The sequence below is a fragment of the Excalfactoria chinensis genome, chromosome 14 (assembly GCF_039878825.1).
Source record: "Excalfactoria chinensis isolate bCotChi1 chromosome 14, bCotChi1.hap2, whole genome shotgun sequence".
Taxonomy (NCBI): domain Eukaryota; kingdom Metazoa; phylum Chordata; class Aves; order Galliformes; family Phasianidae; genus Excalfactoria; species Excalfactoria chinensis.
This window is the reverse complement of record NC_092838.1, coordinates 6,989,215-7,007,876: the sequence shown is the minus strand read 5'-3', so window position 1 is coordinate 7,007,876 and position 18,662 is coordinate 6,989,215. Positions and strand designations below refer to the sequence as shown.

At 46.9% G+C, this 18,662-nt stretch overlaps 1 protein-coding gene across 5 annotated transcripts in view; it reads left to right on the top strand.

Moving 5' to 3' along the window:
- ABAT (4-aminobutyrate aminotransferase) overlaps positions 1-18,662 on the top strand; it is a 35,590-nt gene that overhangs the window by 6,163 nt on the left and 10,765 nt on the right. For 2 of the 5 annotated variants that reach the window (XM_072349506.1, XM_072349510.1), the window contains exons 2-5: positions 7,695-7,810; positions 12,792-12,889; positions 13,844-13,873; positions 14,681-14,798. In XM_072349506.1, the coding sequence (XP_072205607.1) occupies positions 7,741-7,810; positions 12,792-12,889; positions 13,844-13,873; positions 14,681-14,798 (316 nt within the window). In that variant the 5' untranslated portion in view covers positions 7,695-7,740. Of the gene's footprint in view, positions 1-818; positions 1,482-7,694; positions 7,811-12,791; positions 12,890-13,843; positions 13,874-14,680; positions 14,799-18,662 lie in introns of those variants that run through there. The other 3 variants (XM_072349507.1, XM_072349509.1, XM_072349508.1) reach the window with 3 other exon arrangements.

Below are 18,662 nucleotides of genomic sequence, written 5' to 3'. Positions count from 1 at the left end.
TTTTACTTGTGGTATCTGTCTTATAAAAGGCTCCATGTAGCTGAGGAGGGGAGCAGCAGCACAGCTGGCCTGTCTGTCTGTCCCCACGAGTCAGTGTCCCCATCAGCAGCAGTGTGCCTGTGTGCCTGAAGTTACATTGGCAGGGTGGCTGCATGCTGTGTAGCCTGTGGTGGGGCAGGCACTGTGTCTGTTAGTGTGTGAGTTGTCTGTGTCTGGGTAATGTTGTGACAGGGAGGGACTGAATGGCAGCTGCTGTCCCTGGACGGCTCTGTCCCTATTCACAAATGATCACAGCACCATTCCAACCAAGTGAGCGCTGCTGCTGTTTGCTGAGGAGATGCTGCAGCCAGGTGTGCTGCTGTGAGTGCAGTGCAGACCTGCATTGCTGGTAGGCTCTGTGAATGGCTGGGATCACGGCTGCTCCCCGTGCACATCCCAGTGTCCCCTCATGTGCCCAGGCCCCATCCCTGCAGTGTGCTGTGCATCTGCTGAGCCAAGGCCTGGACTGTGGCCTTGTTTCATTCCATGCATCACTGTCAGCTGTGGGCAGATCCAGCCCAGCAGAGCCCTGTGCTGAGACATGGCATCGCCTGACAGCTGTGGGGTCCGGAGCCCCCAGGATCAGCAGTGCAGCCTGGCATGGGCCAGGGACACGGCTGAGCTGTTTTAGTACCGTGATTGCTGAAGTGGGTAAGTCACCATCTCGCTCGTAACAATTACAGATTTCTGCTGTGATTTTCACCCATCGGTTGCCACAGCAACAGTGCAGCAGCTCAGCTGTCACATAGATTTAAAACCGAAGCGGCTCAGCCTTTCCTTGTGCGCTGGCACATCTCTGTGCCCCCCAGTGCCATGGCAACCCGGCAGGGTGCCCCGTATCTCCCCTTTTTCTCCCCCCACCCCCACCCTCGCACCACAGCCACTCAGCGGGGCCCCAGCCTGCAGGGATGCTGTGGCACTGGGGCTGCTTTTGTTCCCTGTTAATGTCAGCGTGGCTTGTACTTTCCATCTGAGGAGGTGGTGTGGCAGTGCCCGCTGGCTTTTGTGCTCCCTGCGTCTGAGGGAAACGAGCGGAGGTTATTTAGTGGTAGTTGTGTTGCCTGGCGTTATCCTGGGGATGTTTGCAAACTGGAGCGAAACGAAGGGTTTTAAAGAGAAAATCTGTTCTTCAGCTTCCACGGTTCTGGAAAACTGAGGGGCCGTTTCAAGCTGTGATGCAGTCTGGCTCACATCTCGGTAAGCTGCTTGCAGAATCCCGTGGAGAAGCATTCAGACCAAGTCAGGCGGGCGCAGCTGCGCGGCAGAGCCGTGGGGGTGCAGCGGCAGCCAGGTGGGCCGGTGCGCTCCCTGGAACTCACGGCATCCCCTGGTGCACTCAGGGCCCCTGGGGTGATGCCTGTCCCTGCTGCCCACTTGAAAGCAAAGGGAAGAGCGGCTTCCTGAGCTGGCAATCTGGCTGCTGCGAGTTGGTACGTGAACGTGTAAGTGCCTTTGGTGCGTGCTGTGCGGTGGGTCTGAATGCGGGCTGCGGTTGGTGCCCCGCACACAGCGCTGGTTTGTCTGCATGCAGGTGTGTGTGTTCTGTTCCAAGTGTGCCCCACGGATGTGCATGTTGTGCTTGTTTTGCTGGGTCCCTTGTGAAAGAACCTTCCTGTATCTGTCTGCTGCTCTGTGCTCATCTGAAGCTGCGGTCACCTTGAGGAGCCGGAGTGCTGGCTCCCGGTTCAGGCATCCTGCTCGCTGTCTGCAGGCTTCCTCCCAGTCAGTGATTGTACAGCCTCAGCGAGCAGAATAAATGGTGCTTTTGCAGTGCTGTCCATTGGATGCTGGTTTTGTGACCTTGAGGAGGCTGAGGTGGGATGCTGAAGAGTAAAACCTCAGAAGGGATATTGCTGCGTTTCCTTGGAGGAAGCTGCACCTCAGGGTAATTTGGAACACTTGGATTTTTCCACAGCTGCAGAATGCTTGTGGAACAACTTACCTGCAAAGCTCAGCTGTATCATAATGTCACTTGGTTAACCCTTGGAGAACCAGACTGTGTTTTGATGAGGAGATGTCAGGAGGTTAATGTGGGTTTGTTTGTCTTGTTGCCACCTTCATTTAAAATGATACATTCAGAGTTCTGAGCTTGAAGAGAGCTCCTATGGGCAGCTCACAGGTGAAGATAGCCTGAAATAAAGCGTGTGTTTTGCTGTGGGAAGTGATAAAGGATGAAAAACTGGAAGTGAAGATAACATTAACAATTGGGCTGATGTTAACTTATTCATGCTCAGTTTTACACTTGCACACCAACATGAGTTTGTGGCAGTTCTGTGTGTGTGTCTATTTGAGGCTCTGCCGGGTGCATTCAAGATCCAGTTTGTGCTTTTCCTGAGTCAGTGTTTGGAGGGATGTAGGTGCAGCACAGCAAAGATGAGCTGCTGGAAGCTTTGGTGGTCACCTGGGTCCTCATGTGTCACAGTGGCAGCTTTTTCACCTAGTTTCGCTCTCTGGAGTACGGACTCAGGGTTCTTCTGTTGGTCCAGTGTTTGTTGGAGGAAAACAAGGCGAGACAAGGGCAGAAAGGTTTTAAGAAGTGTGTCAGTATCCAGCCCCCACACTTAGAAGCCATCTGAGGAGGAGAACCCGAGCACATAAGGACAGAACTTCTTACTGTGGGTGAGTTTGCTGGAAGATCCCATTGTAGCTTCTGTGCTGAGTCAGCTGTGACCAAGTGCTGGTCTGATTGCATCAGTATTGCTGTGTCACAACTGTAAGGCACGGTACCTTCAGTCTGTAGACACAGCATTATTGCCTCTTGTGTTGCATCTTGCTCTGGGCTTTCGCTGCTGTTTTCAAAACAGACTGCTGTCAGTGCTGGCCGAGTGTGATGAGAAAAAGTAGCTGTGTTATTTATAAGCCTGTAATAAGCCTCTTTGTTAGGGAAGCCTTGTTCTGCCCTGTGCAATATTTACTGCTTTGTCAAAAGGTGAAAGACAAAACCAGCCTTCACGTTTCAGATCCGAGCAGCAATGGGAGTGTTTGATCCTGTTGGTGTCAATAAATAAATAAGCAACCATGAATAACAGACACTTGAGTTTTACTTGTAACTATGACAACTGTGTCCTTGACGACTTAAGTACAATCACGGGGTTTCCAATTACATCCTGTTCTACACAAAGGCACCGATGTTATTAAAGGAATAAATGGCAAAGGCAGCTGTGTCAGCTTGTGGGCTGACGTTCACCCATTTTGGTGGTCGATGCACACATCCACCACCTGGTTTGGTTGATGGTGCTGCTCAGTGGAAGATGCCTTGGCAGGCTGCGCTCTGCAAGGCCACACTTGTCAGCCATTGGCAGAAGTCATCTTGGTGATGGCATCTTGGGGCTGCTGTGTGTCAGTGTGGGCCAGGCTTTGGAGGACAGGGCTGTGGGCCCATTGGTGGCAAAGCTGCACAAGGAGGCAGTGGGATGAGCACAGTGCTGTGTGCTGTGCATCCAGAAGTTGGGGGTTTCAGCTCGGTTCTATGCTTAGCCTACATAAGCACTGCACAGGTTAATGCTGGCCTTGTATGGGCACTAGATGTGAGTTTTCATGTAATTACTTCTTAAGAGGACTTGTCCTGTTTCCATGAGGATTTCGGATAGCCTTAGCTCTAGTTATCTCTGGGAATGCCTGGTGATAGTCTAACAAACCTCTCTTGTAAATGCTGTTGCAAGCTAGTGCAAAAAAATTCAATGAAATGTGTCCTGAGAAAAACCTCTTGAAGTGAAAGGACCTGTTGTACTTCACTGCATGCACTTTGGCTTCCATCACTCTGAAGGCGTTGAACTCAGCTCTTCTGGGACCAAATGAATCACAGTTCAATAGAACAACATGCTGTCAGGCTTCTTCATTTGTTGTATTTTTTACCTTACTGTTTCCTGCATTAAAATGACTAAAGCAGTATGTCAGGATTTGTCACATCACCCCACACTGTCAGTAATACAGATAACATGAAATCCTTCAGCTTGTTCCTGCTTTAATCCATGAGAAGAAGCAGACCTTCCCTTGAAGGATGGCAGTGATTGCAGTGCAGTTTTCAAGCAGCAAATGCTGCACACATGAAATCTTTGTACGTAGATCTGCACTGCCAGTCAGTTGGCCCTTTCTTCCTCAAATGCAGACCTAAGGAAAGACTTCATTACATTTAAAGGGTGACAAACCAAACTGTGCTGTCTTCCCCCTCAGCCGTACACTTTGTGAAACTGCAGATTTGTACCTTCAGATCCTTTGGGATGCCCTTAGGCTGAGTATACGAGTCAGGTACTTGAGATGCAGCACTGAAGTCATGCAAGGTGCCTGCACATGAATGCTGGAAACCAGGAGTGCTGTCCCCCTGTAATAACCAGCCTTGGGTTCGTTGCTTTTGTAAGAGAGCTCCCTTCAGCACTCTGTTTTCATGGGACCCAGACATAGAATGGTATTGCCAGAAGCCAGTGACTGTGTGAAAACTGAGCAGCAATGGGTTTTTTGGAGTCTGTGAGGTGCAGACTGCAGAGGAACAGGCAGATTTTCCTTCTAAGTTGTCATGCTGTCACAGAATGAGATGCGCAATGACATGAATGAGGCTGGAGAGCTCGTCCCTTCGCAGCTCAGAAGCTGCCGTCCCATCCAGCTCCTTTCTCTCAACCTTCCCACCTTTCTCCTTATCCCCGCTTATCCCATCTCTGACTTAGCATACAGCAGTTCCAGCTTGTGTGATGGGGCCCATGATTCCTTTTTATTAGCTCCCTTGTCCTGACCCTGTTATCTAAGCTTTCCAGCTTGCCTCTATTACATTGGAGTCTGATTCTTTTCCAGAAAAGCTGCCTGAAGAGCCCTGATATGCAGATGGGGGAGTGTTACGGATGTTAGGAAAGGAGAAATGAGTTCACAGGAGATCAATAGCACAGAAGACTGGATGCTAATGCTCCGTCCTGTCATGGGTCTTTGTAGCAGTGGCTGGACTTGCTGTCCTGCAAAGCCAAGGGAATTCCCTTCTAATTCAAAAGAAAGCAAGCTTGATTTTTCACAGAAATGGTGAGTCCAAGCAAACAGGACAAGCAAGTAGTTTGAGATGGCTCAATTTCCCAACAATTAATACATAACCCAATGATTCCTTCAGCGCTGCGTGTATTAGAAAAGTCAAGTGAAGGAAAGCAGCAAAGAAGGAATCAATTTGTCTTTGCCTTCCTGTCCCTCCTCAGATACATATTGAGAAGACTTTGTGGGGTAATTGCAGTGTGCAGCTTGTGCTGCTGTTTCTAAACCACCTAATTGTTCCTGGTTAAATGGGTTTGGAGCAGCTGAGAGACAGCTGAAGGTGCCCCTATGAATTTAAAGCAGGCTTCTGTGTCTGTGGCATGAACTGGAAGACAGAGAAACAAACCTGCAGTGTTGACTTCTAATCCCTGCCTCGAAATGTCCGTTTCCCCTCTTGCTTTTGCATTTATGCTGAGAATGTTTCAGGGGCAGGTTTTGCAAGCTGCAGTCTGAAGCACAGATGTCGTGCTGCATTAGCTTCCCTGCTTGCAAGTGGGAGTGTTGTACAGCGTCCTGCTCTCTATATTTTGGTGCCTGGCTCGAGCTCCCTGAGTTTACCTTTTTTCTCTGGAAAAGTGTCACTTATTGGAAGTCTTGAGCTGCCCAGCATTTCGTCACAAAGCTGATCTGAAAGTTGTCCTTTGCATCCCTATCTGCAGTCTGCTGTCTGAAATTGCTGGGCCTGTTTTGCTTGGATTTGAAAGCAGCTGCCACTGTGTGTGGTGCCGATGGAGCAGCTCTGTGCTGCAGCTTGGCCCTGTGCACACACACTGATTTCTTTTGGCTTCCAAACTCTGCCTCCACTGCTGGCGGTGCTGGAGCGAGCAAAGAGGGAATTGATCAAGAGATGGATTATGAAGGCAAAAATCAATTGCTTGTTTTGATCACCAAATAAGGTGCACTCAGACAAATGTACCAGTCGTATCAGCCCAGCTTCTGTGAGAATGTGTGTGTTTAATGGAGATGGAAAAGAAGTAGAATTTGGTTATGCTCAGATGTGGTGTTACATGATTCGTTCTGACTCCGGACTGGGAAATGGTGAAACTTTTTATGTAACAGCTGCCACTGAAAATTAGGGCTGAGCTGCTTTTTTTTCAACCTCTTGCAATAACCTTTTCTTATGAGTGCTTCAGAAGGACAAGACCAGGATGCTGTTTTGAGCCTGTATTGGCATTGCAGCTCAAGCACTAAAGGTCCTTAGATAAAAGGTAACTAAAAAGCAGTGTTTGTGGAGCAGGCATGAGGGAGATGATTCAGCTGGGAGAGGACGAGCAGGTGCTGCTGGAAGGAACCGGCTCAGCAATGGGTAGGGCTCTGCATTTGATTTCAATGGGAAGAGACATCACATCGTTATGGAGAAAGCAGGGAGTCAGTTTGTGGCAGTCACCCATGGGAGATGGCCATGAAGGGGGCTGGAACGATGTGGTGCTTTCTGTGGTTGAGCCTTCTGCCTGGGTACATCACACTGCTCTGGGTGCTGGCTCAGGTTAGCTTTTATCAGCGTCCTGAGGACACTTACATCTCACAGAGCAAAGTTATAGAGGGAATAGTCGCTTTCCAGAGTATAGAGCAGGCAGATAGCACTGAGCAGAGGACGTTGGGGTGGTTAATCATTGTGAGAGGCGTGGGGCCGATGGGCCCTTCTGTGGCTTTTTCTGCTGTGGTGGTTTCACAGACTCAGACTTACCTTTGGTTTTCATTGGAGAATGACAAGGAGATAATAAACATGAGGTCTGGGACTCATTCTTTGCTCCTTGATAATGCACAGGTTAGCACAACTGAAGAGAGAAGCTAGGCACCAAAACACTAAGGAAGCCATTAAACACATCCGGCTTTATGGAGAAGTTCCTGTTTCTGCCCAAACATCCCATTCCTTCTACATCTCTGACCAAACACCTTACAGAGCTGACACAGCTTTTTCTATGCTGTGCACCAATGTTGTGCAAGTGTTTGCTCACCTTGGTGGATTTCAAAATCTATTGAAATGGAAATTGAACTCGGAGCAAGCTGCAGGGATCCAGGTGCTGTGTCAGTAGTCTGAAAAGGTGCAGGCAGTTTTCTTTGTACCTGAGTTTGAATTTATCTGTGATTTAATAGATCTCAGCGAGGAGCTCTTTGTTTTACTCTGCCCGTTCTGTAAGTCCTGCTCAGGTCTCTGCATACATGGGTGGGTGCAACCTGAGCCTGCTCTGCTCTGAACAAGCCCAGCTCTCACAAATGTCATTGGCTGGTAGAAGCTGGGTTTCTTCAGAGGGTGTTTTCTTTTTTATTTCCTCATGTTTCTCCTGCTGTCTTCTTGACTGAGATGAAGTTATTCTCATAAACTTCAGGTTGAATTGAAGTTATGCTTTTAGCTTGAGGGAGCAGTGACTGGGAACAATTTTTAAGACAGTTTAACACAGTCTAAGATATACACTGAAAGCAGATGAGCAAGGGAAGAGGGGGCAATTAATGATGTTTTTACTTCTTGGCTCACTTGAAGTTGGGAGGTACAGATTTGCTCTAGGAGTCCTTTGCTTGAACAGGACATTGGGCTCAGCTCAGCATCCTGACACTGGAAGGAGAAGCTGAGATGAACAGCACTGTGGCTGCATCTTTAGGGACGTGAATAAAGGTTTTCATTCTTTTGTTCTTTTATTATTTTCCAGAACATCAGCATCAAGATTGAGCCTTTTTGAGTAAAGAACATCCAAAATGGCGGCAATGCTGCTCAGTCGACAGCTGAGCTGTTGTCTGCAGCAGAACTCCAGGCTGCTCCTGTTTGGTAAGTGATCCCTGTGGTTGTTGGTTCGTACTTGGTAATGCTAGTGGAGAAAATCCCATTGAACGTCGCTGAGGTTTGTCCAGTGGTGCATCTTTCAAAACTTGAAAGCTGTTCTGCATCTTGGATAACGATGCTGTTGTACAGCAGCGGCCTGCAGGGATGCTGGGTTGTTTTTTGTGGTTTTTAAGTTTGCAAACTGAAGAACTCATTGACTCAGCATGTTTACAATGCAAGTTATTAACTGAAACAAAGCTCTCCAGCCCCCACAGGGCTACTTTGTGGTACCCTGTGTGGTACAGGGATGCAAATATCAAAATCACCCGTATTCCAGTTCACATTACATAGTGCAGCCGTGCTGATTTCTCTCATGGGGAGGTTCTGCATGGTGGGCACAAAGAGGGGGCCCTCACTGAGGTGTGTGCTTCTGCCTGCACTCAGCTGCATTGTGAAATGAGCACTGAGCCCGCAGCATCAGGCACTTTTCTCCTAGGTGTGTGATGACGACTTCTTGCCTGGCCCATGCTTGTAGTTCAGCGTGTGTGTGTATATCAGGCCCCTGCCATCTCTGTGAAACAGGTGTTCAGAGTTCTGGCTCATGCTATAAATGTGCAGGTTTCTGTTGGTCCTTTTGGAGAAAGCATAGAGCTTTAATTCTGGCATCCGGTTTATGCTCTGCTGTGCTGAGTGCAGTATGTGAGTGCAGTATGGCTGAATGGCTTTTTGTGTGACCGAGTTTCTTCTCTCATCCCACCCTCCTGCTGTGCCTGCGAGCTCCTTTTGCCACTGCCAAACACAAAACCCCTCACTTGCTCAGAAACCTAGATTTAGTTGGTTTTCTTCTAAATAAGCACTTGGAGGAGCAGCTGACCTTTGGTTGGGAGCACCAAGTTTGGTCTTTCAACTATTGGAAAGGTCCCAGGTCGGTGTTTGAGGACTGGATGCCCTTCTATTTCTGGGAGTGACGCACTGAGCTGTGCAAGAGCAGTGATCGTTTGGTCAATAGTGCGAACGGAAAGTGCTTGCAGCAAGCAGGCCTCTGCGAGCCACCTTTGAGCTAATCTGTCACCTCAGTGTGAGTGCTGCACATTCCTGTGTTCCTCCCAGTGTCTTGCATGCTGCCATGGTGCTTCCCAACCAGGATCACAGGCTGCGACATTTGTGCAAGACACTTGAGTCATTAGGGTGCAGATGGGTGCACAGGGCTGGCTCTTCTCACTGTTTCACTAAAGGGATGTAGGTCTTGAGTCCAAAAGGAATGCAGCTCTGTGCTCCGTTAGTCCATCTTTGCTTACAGGAAACTTGTAAGTGGGGAAGCCTGTTAAAAGCAGGATTCTGGCAAAGAATGGAGGGCTTTGTTGCTAGGTGGCATGGCAGCTCCACCACACTTGGGGCAGGCTGCTGTGTGTGCCCGTCTTCAGGGATTAGAAAACATCAAGCAGCAATAGAAGGCCTCACTAGAAGGTGCTGTCCTGGCAGTCTTTAATCCTGCAATGCTCCTGGATGATAGAATAGGCAGGAGGCTCTCACACTTGTAGAAAAATCTGAGCTTCAGGTCATTTTCCTGATGAGTTCCTGCCAGCAATGTAACAGCGTTCTGTTGTTAGCTGAGAGGATAGTACCAAAATTAGGAGGACAGGCTGGGCCTCTAAAGATCCAGGTTCAGTTTAGCCTGATTAGCCTAAAGGATTGAATTCATCTTTGAATAGTGAACTGCACAGCACACCAAAAGGTCAGTCATCTGCCCTAAGGTGCATCAGTTTGCATTAGTGCATGCCCATGTTCCCCACGGACGCTGACCTGTTCTTAAAGGCACCCAGCAGCACAGCTTCTGCAGCTTCCCCACTCAGTCTGTTCTATCGCTGAATAGACATTTAAAGCTGTTTTCTAATGTTTAACCTAGGTTTCAAAACAGGAAAAAATCACCTTATTCTTTGTCCTATCCTCGGTGGACCTGGAGGCTGAAATGCTTATTTTTAACTTGCAAGCCTTTTACATATTTGAAACCTTCCTTAAGACTCTGTGTTTTCATCTCAGGTTATCTGTCTGTCTTATCTATCTACATTTCAGTGCGTCCTCATAAGACCAGGTGTTCTTCAGATTCTCTGCACTTCTACTGCAGTGCCCCATGTGAATTAACTGTCTGATGCTGTGCCTCTCATATCTCAGCCTGGTTCCTTTCTCCCTACAGAGGATAACGTCACTATCTCACAGGCGTGCTGCGGTGAAGACTGGGAGATTCTGGTGTTCCTTACTGGTTTGTCACAGTCATCTGGAAGACCTACAAGAAAATGAGCAGCTTGATGCTCACATTGCTCTGCTGAAAAGTCAGTTTGGGATTCAGCTGTGTTGAGGGGAGGCAGCTGTTCTTACTCTTTCTTATGGGAGCTTCCACTTCTGCACAGCCTGTTAGACATCAGTTTTTGGTCTTGGTCTTTGGAGAACCCTTTTCCCCTTAAAAATTTCCAGTGTGCATGTGGCAGTACTGAAAGGCAGCGGAGCAACTTCTGATCTTACAGCGTAAGCATTCTGTAAATAGCAGTCTCAGTTTTCACAATATTATGCAACAGTTCTGTTCACTTTCCAAACACCTCCAGCTAGTCTGGGCTTCTGCCATTCCATTTCAAGACCTGGTAGTAACAGATTCTACTTGCAGCACCTAAAATAGGATTTGGAGGAAATCACACTCCTCCTACTTTTGGCTGTCAGGGCCTCCGTGCTTCAAATTTCTGTCTGGAAGATGGTTTGATAGACACCACGGGGTAGAAGTTAAAGACACACATGGGATATGTCTGTGCTCACAGAGGGCTGTGTGCTGTGGCACATGCAGTGCCCGCCATTGGGGCTGGGGGACGTTTGCTCTGTGCTTTAGCACAGCGGAACATTTCTATGTGAGAGGTGTGACAACATTTCTTGTCTGTCTTCTCTTTTGTTGCCCTGGGAGCAGCTCCTCCCCTTAATGTCACGTAGGTAATTTGGCTGCCTCCTCTGGTGTTTCTCTCCGGTAATACCCAGTTGTTGTGCCCTCAGGAACAATATTTATCAGAGTATTTTTTCACAGACACCAGACCTGTGGTGAACCTCCCTCTCCTTAGCAGGGGCTGCTGCTTAACACAGGGAGCTGCCCACAGCAGTGCTCTTTGTGACTGACATCAAAAAGTGATGCGAGGGTGTATTTACATCCATTACGTCACTATAGCAGCGTGCTTCTTTATTAGAAACTGCTGCACGACACCTGGTGAGTGATGAGGATGGCTCAGAAAACAGGAGTTGAAGAAGGAGCTTTTCTGCCTGCCAGCAGGTGATGGCATCCTGCTGTGTGCAAAGGAAGGATGCGATGATTTGCTGGCTCTGGTGTTTACAGGGATGATGTGTGACACACTTTGGAATAGCCTCCAAGAAGCAAGAAGAGCAGAGCTGAATTTATTGTACCCACCATCTGTAAATGAGGTGGGTCGAAAATCCTCTGCAAGTCATTCAGCTCTGATAATTAGGTTCATCAATAGCGCATCATTTATTTTCTGACGCTTGATTTGGTGTCAAGAGGTGCTGTTTGCTGTGCTGCCTCATATTAGCTACATGGAATTAAAAGCCATTACTAGTGCTTCTTCAGAGACTGACACCCTGCTGCAGCCCTTTACCTCTTCACAGTTTTAAGACGAGAGCTGCGGCACATCATTTGGTCCCATTCTTACACTAGGTTGATAGAACAGGAGGAGCCTTTCTTCCATTGCACTTTCATCACAGAGCTCAGCAGGAGGTCGAGTTGGGTTGAGTTGGTCCATTGGTTCAGCACCATAATTAATAAAATAAATGCTGGTTAATACAGAAGTAGAAGCATTCAGTGTTGGTGCGCTGCTGTCTCCCATAGTGGATGGAGCCAGGAGCACGTGGGTCACTTGGGTCTCTTTTCCCCTTGGAGTCTCTGCAGGCTGCTTGCTCTTTCTGCATCTTCATTGGCTGTGGATCTGCAGTAGCTCTTTTCTGGCGGAACAGTTGCCATGCAGTCTCCAATTTACATGAAAGCTAAACAGAGTGACACAAAAATGAAGTGGTGTTGCTGTAATGAAACCTATTAATAGCTTGCAGAGAGGCAGTGACGCATCTTGGATACAGCACATGGAATTAAAGCTGAGGAGATTTATCTTTGCAGACCAAGTTTTCCCCAGATGAGCAGCTTTCCAAGGGCTGTGACTTTTCAGATAAGCTTTCTCCAAGGCAGGCTTGCGTAGCGCACCTCTGTGCTGGTGGAACGGAGCTGAGGGCCTCATATGGCCTTCACGGATTGCTCCGGGTTAACCTGTCTGTCATGGACTGAAGGCTGTGCCTCATCCTTCAGGTGCTGATCTGGGGTGCAGGTGATCCCCCTAAGTGAAGCTTATTAAGATTAATTTGTCTTTGACACTGCGCTGGCTAAAGGCTTGCAGGTGCTCTGTGACACAGATGTGGCTGTTGAGGGCATCACTTCAGCTCAGCCCTTAATGACAGTGCACGCACCGTGCTTGTGGTCTCTTGCTGGGCACCTGGCTGAAGCTCCTGAGTCTATACCTCCTCAGTTGCAGATGCACAGTGATCCTCCAACCCCTTAAAGCAATGTCTCTGTATTCAGGAGGGATCCACCAGAACCAAAGCGATGCTCCTTGGCACTTACTAACTGCCTCTGCTTGGTGCCACGGGTATCCCCAGCTCTGTTTGCTTGGCGTTGTAATGAAGGCACGTGGGCTCTGTCCCTTGCAGTAGGATTTGCCTCTGCTTCTCTGCCCTGTCGTCTCACTTCATTGTTGTGGGGTTTTTAAAGCTACCTCACTGGCATTAGTTTTATTTCACGCTTGTCAAGGAGATGAGATATTTGGTTCCCTTCAGACAGCAGGACGTAATTGGTCTCATCCGTCAAGTGTTTGCACTCAGGTAAGGTCTGGATATTTATTCTGAAGGAGAACACAGAAATTATGGTCTGCACTCAGGTTTTCATTATCTCCTACAGGACACAGATATATCAGTCAAGCTGCAGCTAAAATTGATGTGGATTTTGATTATGATGGACCTCTAATGAAGACAGAAGTTCCCGGACCACGATCTCGGGTGAGTTCTCAAAGCGTGGTGCCTTACATATTTCTTTTCTTTAGCTGTGTTTAACTTACTGAGAAACAAATTGTATTCCAAACCTTAATTCTGATATAAATCACATTATGACAGTCTGCGCCTTTTATCAAAGTGCTGCCAGTGAAAAGCCAGGAAGGGGGAAACCGTGTCTCACATTGCCCCTCTCTGAGAGAGAGCTGTATTTCTCTGGAACTCAGCTGCCAGCTTCTCATCTGAAGTAACTGGGAGCCAAGGAGCACCATTTGCTGAAGGGTCTCTGCTTGGTGTGCACTTTGGTTCCCTGCAAGGGTGACCCAGCTGACTTGTGATGTAAAATAATGCTTTGGTGTTGAAAAGAATACAGAGTTTCAGTTTGCAGGACAGTTCTTCCCTGTCAGAGTCAGTATTTGAACAGGAGCTGTTAAATCAGCAGAAGAAAAGCGAACAAGCATGAGAGTTAAGGGCACTTAGAGATGCCTCCTCTGCAAGCTCCCTGCCAGCACAGGAATTTGCATGGAGCACAGATGCAATGGGCAGTTATTCTGCATGTTAAGAGACTGATTCCTGTTTTTTTGAAGCTGTGTTTCTAGAACCAGTGTGCCAGCTTCCCTTCTACACGTGTGAGTTGTTTCTTCTCCATTCAGCTGAGCAGTACAGAGACGGCTTTTCCTTTTTGGAGACACACAGTTAAGCTGTGCATGCAGCCCACGTAGCTCAGTGTGCCATAGTTCTAACTGTGCCCAGTGCACTGCAGAGGTTCATGTGGCAAGTGCACTTGCCTGGTAAGCAGATGAGATTGCAAGCTTTGCTCATAGTTTATGTGGTCATATAAATATGTTCTTCCAGGCTGGATGTGGCTCTGGGCAGCCTGGTCTGGTGGTAGGTGACCCTGCACACTTACATTTTCAGTAATGACATTCCTGAGGCTGATCTATTTTGTTTTGTTTTCTACAGGAATTAATGAAGCAGCTGAATGGAATTCAGGTAATTGGTCCCATTCTCTGAGTTCAGTACAGCTGTCAATGCTGTGATTTCAGAACTTGGTTCAAGTCAGTTTCGTATGTTGAGTTCTGTGCAATAAAAAAAACACCCCAAACCAAAAGCCATGTTGGCTTGGACTGCCAAGTGTGTTATGTGTGGTGCTTGTGTATGAGTGCATAGGATCAGTTCTAGTCTGCTTTGAGTACTATAGAATTGTTTTGCTAATATCAGTGATTTGCGTGTAATTGTTGAAATGCTGTTTGTCTGCTTTGAGTTACCACATGGCCATTGAGGAGTATTTGGCCTTAAAAGTGTGCCAACCTGCATGCTAATTGCCTTCCCAGGCTGTGCAATTCCTCACCATGTGTGCTTGATCTGTGTGGAAGAAAGTACCTTCTTGCCCTTAAGCTCCTTCATAAACAGCTGCCAGTCCATACCAGCTTTGTGTTCTGTGCCACTGCAGATATCATCTGGGGCTTCACTGAGTAGAGAAGCCCAAGTTACATTCTCAGATCTGGAATTCCCTTCTCACTGAGGACTGGCAGAGTCACTCTGTTGACTCGGAGTCGTTCAGTCATTGCCCATGAGCTGGCTGGCTTGCATTGCAATAGGTGTTTTTCTGCCTCTATTTTTTCCTTAGAACAGGCAATTCCTAACAATTCCTCTTTATAAAAATAGCTTTGCCATTAATCCCCATGGAAAGGGTATAATCTGTCTTTTTATTTTTTATCGTTATCAGATTTTGCTCTTGCTTCCTCCACGCTGCTGCTGCTTCAGGCTTTCATTGTTTGTTGCTTTTTTCCTTTTAAGAATGCGGAAGCTGTGCACTTCTTCTGCAATTACGAAGAGAGCCGAGGGAACTACCTCGTGGATGTGGATGGCAATCGCATGCTGGATCTCTACTCTCAGATTTCATCCATCCCGATAGGTAGGAAACAGCTCTGCCAAAAGTTCTGCTTTGTCCTTATGCTTTTGTTCTCTCAGCTGTTACCAAACAAGCTGGTTAATGAGCAGGCTGAGGTAATGTATGCCTCGTTGTACTCGGGGCACCACACTGCTGTGCATTGTGCAGTGCTTTTTGAACAGCTGGGGAAGCGGGGTTAAACACGCAGTCCTTGTGGCTCACTTGGAGCACAGGTCGGTATCTGGAAGAAGCTCTAATACTGATTTGTATGTGCCATTCCATGGTTTAGGCTTTGTCTGCTTGGGTTTGGATACCTTGTGATTCTGTAATAGTATGTTACGTTTTTAAACACTAATATAACAAATTAATGCATGTTCTGCACTTGAGCTGACGTTTCTTTCATGAGAGATCTGAAAAGAGCAGTGGGCCGCGTGGACTCCAGTGGGGTGGAACAAAACCAGTCACTGAACCCGGGGTGCTGAGTTAAAGCCAAGCAGGTAGTTTGCAGCCCCAGCTGAAGGAGTGCAGCATCAGCGGTTGTATGGTCGGCTTGTTGATGGTCTGTGCTTCCTCTGGGTTGCTTAAAAATCTATTTCTGCAGAAGCAAAAAGAGCAGAACTGCTGTGGTCATTTACAAAGTAGATGCTGTGCTGAGTGCAGAAACAGCAATGACTCAAAACCAAACTTGCAGGCCTCCCTGTTGGGAAACAGTACTTAGTGATGTTCAGGTCATTACCACATTTTTTACATTAGACCTTGAAACTGCAGCATGTTTTCAGTTATTCCAGTCTTCTCTGCTTCCATGTAGCACCCTAAGAAGAGTTCTGGAATGATCTCACATTTAAATGCTCAAAGCTTATTTTCATCAACGCAGTTCCTACGTATTTTTACCCATTAGAGGCTGCACTGAGATCGTTTTGTCAGCACTGATGTGGAAACAGGGATGAGATGAAGAGGCACTGTGTTTGTATGGCTGTCCTCATCTAACTTAAATGGAGCTGGAATTAGGTGGCTAGGAAAGGAACTGCATTTATTGTTCCAGACCTTCCATCATTCAAACAAGAAGTGCTATTTTGTAGAAACTTTGTGTTGTACGTCCATATAATGGCTTGCAAATATCACTGAGTGCAACAGGCAGGTCTGCTAAAGAAGCTGACTTGTTACAGGCGGTATCCAGAGCCAGTAGCTTTAAGTCTTTCAGTCACCCAGTCCAGGGCAACATTCCAGGGAAGGAATGTTCTCCTAAGTGGCAGAACTTCTTAGAAAGCAGATTCTACTGTTTATCAATCAGTAGTTAATTATTCAGCATATTATTTGTGTATTTATTAATAGCTGAACAACTTCAGTGTTTAAGCATTCTAAATGCCACATAGGGCTTCCCTGACACTGCCAACATAATGGTAAGGTGAGGCAGCTGATGGCTGATGTTTTGTGTGCATATGGCCTTTCTCATTTCTTCTTCAGCTTCCACTGACTCATGCCAAAGGACTTGATGAAATCCCATTGATTTACAGCAGGATCTTACTGGTCTCTTATAGTTCATTTCCTCCTAATGATTACTGAACTTTTATCAAAGCAAATATTCAAGAAATAAAGTGGAATGTACAGTGGGAAAACTGCTTGTCAAGTGCATTCAGGATGCTGACAGGTAGAAAGCGAAATTCAGTGTGCCATGTAAGAGCTACAGGGCTGCGCTTCGTACGGCATCTCACACAGTGGATCTGTGATGTGCAGCCACAAGCAAATGGGAGTGTAATGGAGGCTGACTTAAATCTGACTGAGCACACAGTATTAGATATTTCTACACTGAACAGGGCAAAGTGAAGCTGCAGAGGTCGCTAACAGTGTCCTGCTTGGTGAGAGAGACATGTCCTGACTCGGACCCCAGAAGAAAATCTTGCTGAGGATTGTGGGTGAGCTGATGTTCTCAGATCAAGGTGCTTGCAGTCACCAGCGCTTATCTCTGCACATACACTCAGTAGGATCTTTCATGAATCACTCAGAGCTCCCCAAGATTTAATAACGATCTGCCGCAGCAGGATGTAATTACCAGCAGAAGGTGAGAGGTAATAAGCGCCTGTGCAGAGAGATAAGGAGTATAAAAAATCTGCAGGCAGAGATGTTCTGGACTGTTTGTGTTTTAAAACACTTCTGGTTTTTTTAAACCACACAGTTTTGAGGAGATTGAGACACATATTGCTTTTAAACCTGTGTGTTACGTGTGTGTAACAGAGTTAGAAACACCCTGAAGCCAAATGCCTGGAGGGATTCTATTGACATGTTTACTCGCACGCCCTCTGCAATACTAAATGAAGTAATCCGTTTTTTATTGATGGTGAGGCCTGTTCTTGTTCTTGGACATTCTCAGAGGTGCAGTTTGGTGTTGCTGGCAGCAGCCTGGGGTTCATTGCTTAGCGCTTTCTCCATCTCTTTCTTTCAGCAGTTTTTATCCCGTTGCAAACAGGCACATTTGTGAGCCTGGAGGACGTGTTCTTTTCTGCTGTGCTGATGGTGACAGGCAGAGTGATGGAGCAGGTGCCCTTCTCTTAGAGCCAGCTCTGTCACTGCTGATAGGAAAGAGCTGGATAGTGGATTCATAAAGCTATAAACCATTGTGCTGCTCTTGGCAGTGAAACAAGCTCCTGTCTGCCGTCTTAGCCCAGGAGCGATCTGACTTTGTCTACAATAGTTACATAATAATTACTTAACCATTCTGATCTTTCCAGTGTTAGATTTATTAATATAAACCCACACAGCAGTTCAGCACCTTCCTATGCATTCCTGCTCCTTCAGAAAGGCAGGGTTTAAGGATTCTTTCTTGCTGTGCCTTGGCACAGGGAATGCTGGAGGAGGCAGACAGAGCTGCAGGGCACAAAGTGAGGGGAAAGGAAGGCGTCATCTTGTGTGGATGGAAGAAGATGGGTTACAGGTAAAAGGAGCCTTGGATTTGTGTTACATAACAAAAGATACAAAGGTCTTTGCATTCTTCCTGCTAACTTAGCACCAGCAGCAGAACCACATGTTTTTACAAGCGGTATCAGAGTTAATGGTTAAGCTTCCAAGGCACTGGTGGTTGTTTTATAACAGGGGTCATTTGAGATTTCCTAAGCTGCTCTCCAAGGTGCCCAGGGCTGCAGCCACAGCTTCAGCTCAGCCGTGTCCATCTCTCCGGTGGATCCTCAGTTCTTCCCACAGCAGCTGATGCAATGCAGGTTTAGTTGCCTGTGTGCAAATAGCCACTTGTATCATCTTCATGATCATTTTAACAGATACCTCGCAGAATGATGTGCAGCTAAAAAACAGTCTGGATATTCCTTGTGTTGAACTAAAATATTCAAGATGGAATTTATAATTGATTTGTTAATGCAGTAGCCGAAGGCTCCACTGCTCTGGCGGGATAATAAGGGCTGTTGTCATTCAATTAGAATGGGGAAATCGGGGGCATGATTTGCTTTTGTAATGACATTAGAGCAGGGTGACTTCTTGAGCAGTAGGGAAGATGAGGTTTCCAGCTGTTTCTGCAGGAGAATAGAAAAGATGATGTTAAGTCTCTGGTGTTGACATTTCAGACATAAAAACTGGGTTTAAACCACAATTTTCTGTGCTGAATATTTCTTCTACATCTGGTCTGTTGGTTTACCTGTAAGCAAGCAAGTGATCCCATGTAGCATCATAGGTATAAATTAAGCACTTTTATCTTGTTAACTCTGAAGCCTCCTTAATATTTTAACTTTTTTAGGTAAAAAAGACAAGCTGTTGCATCTTTGTCCAACAAAAAGTGTGTTAAAGGAAACAGGGAGATAAGAAAGCTGGTCAGGAGAGAGCACGCAGTGCAGGACGTGCGCTTCTCAGCAAGACTGACAGCATCTTGTATAGAAAGGCCATGTG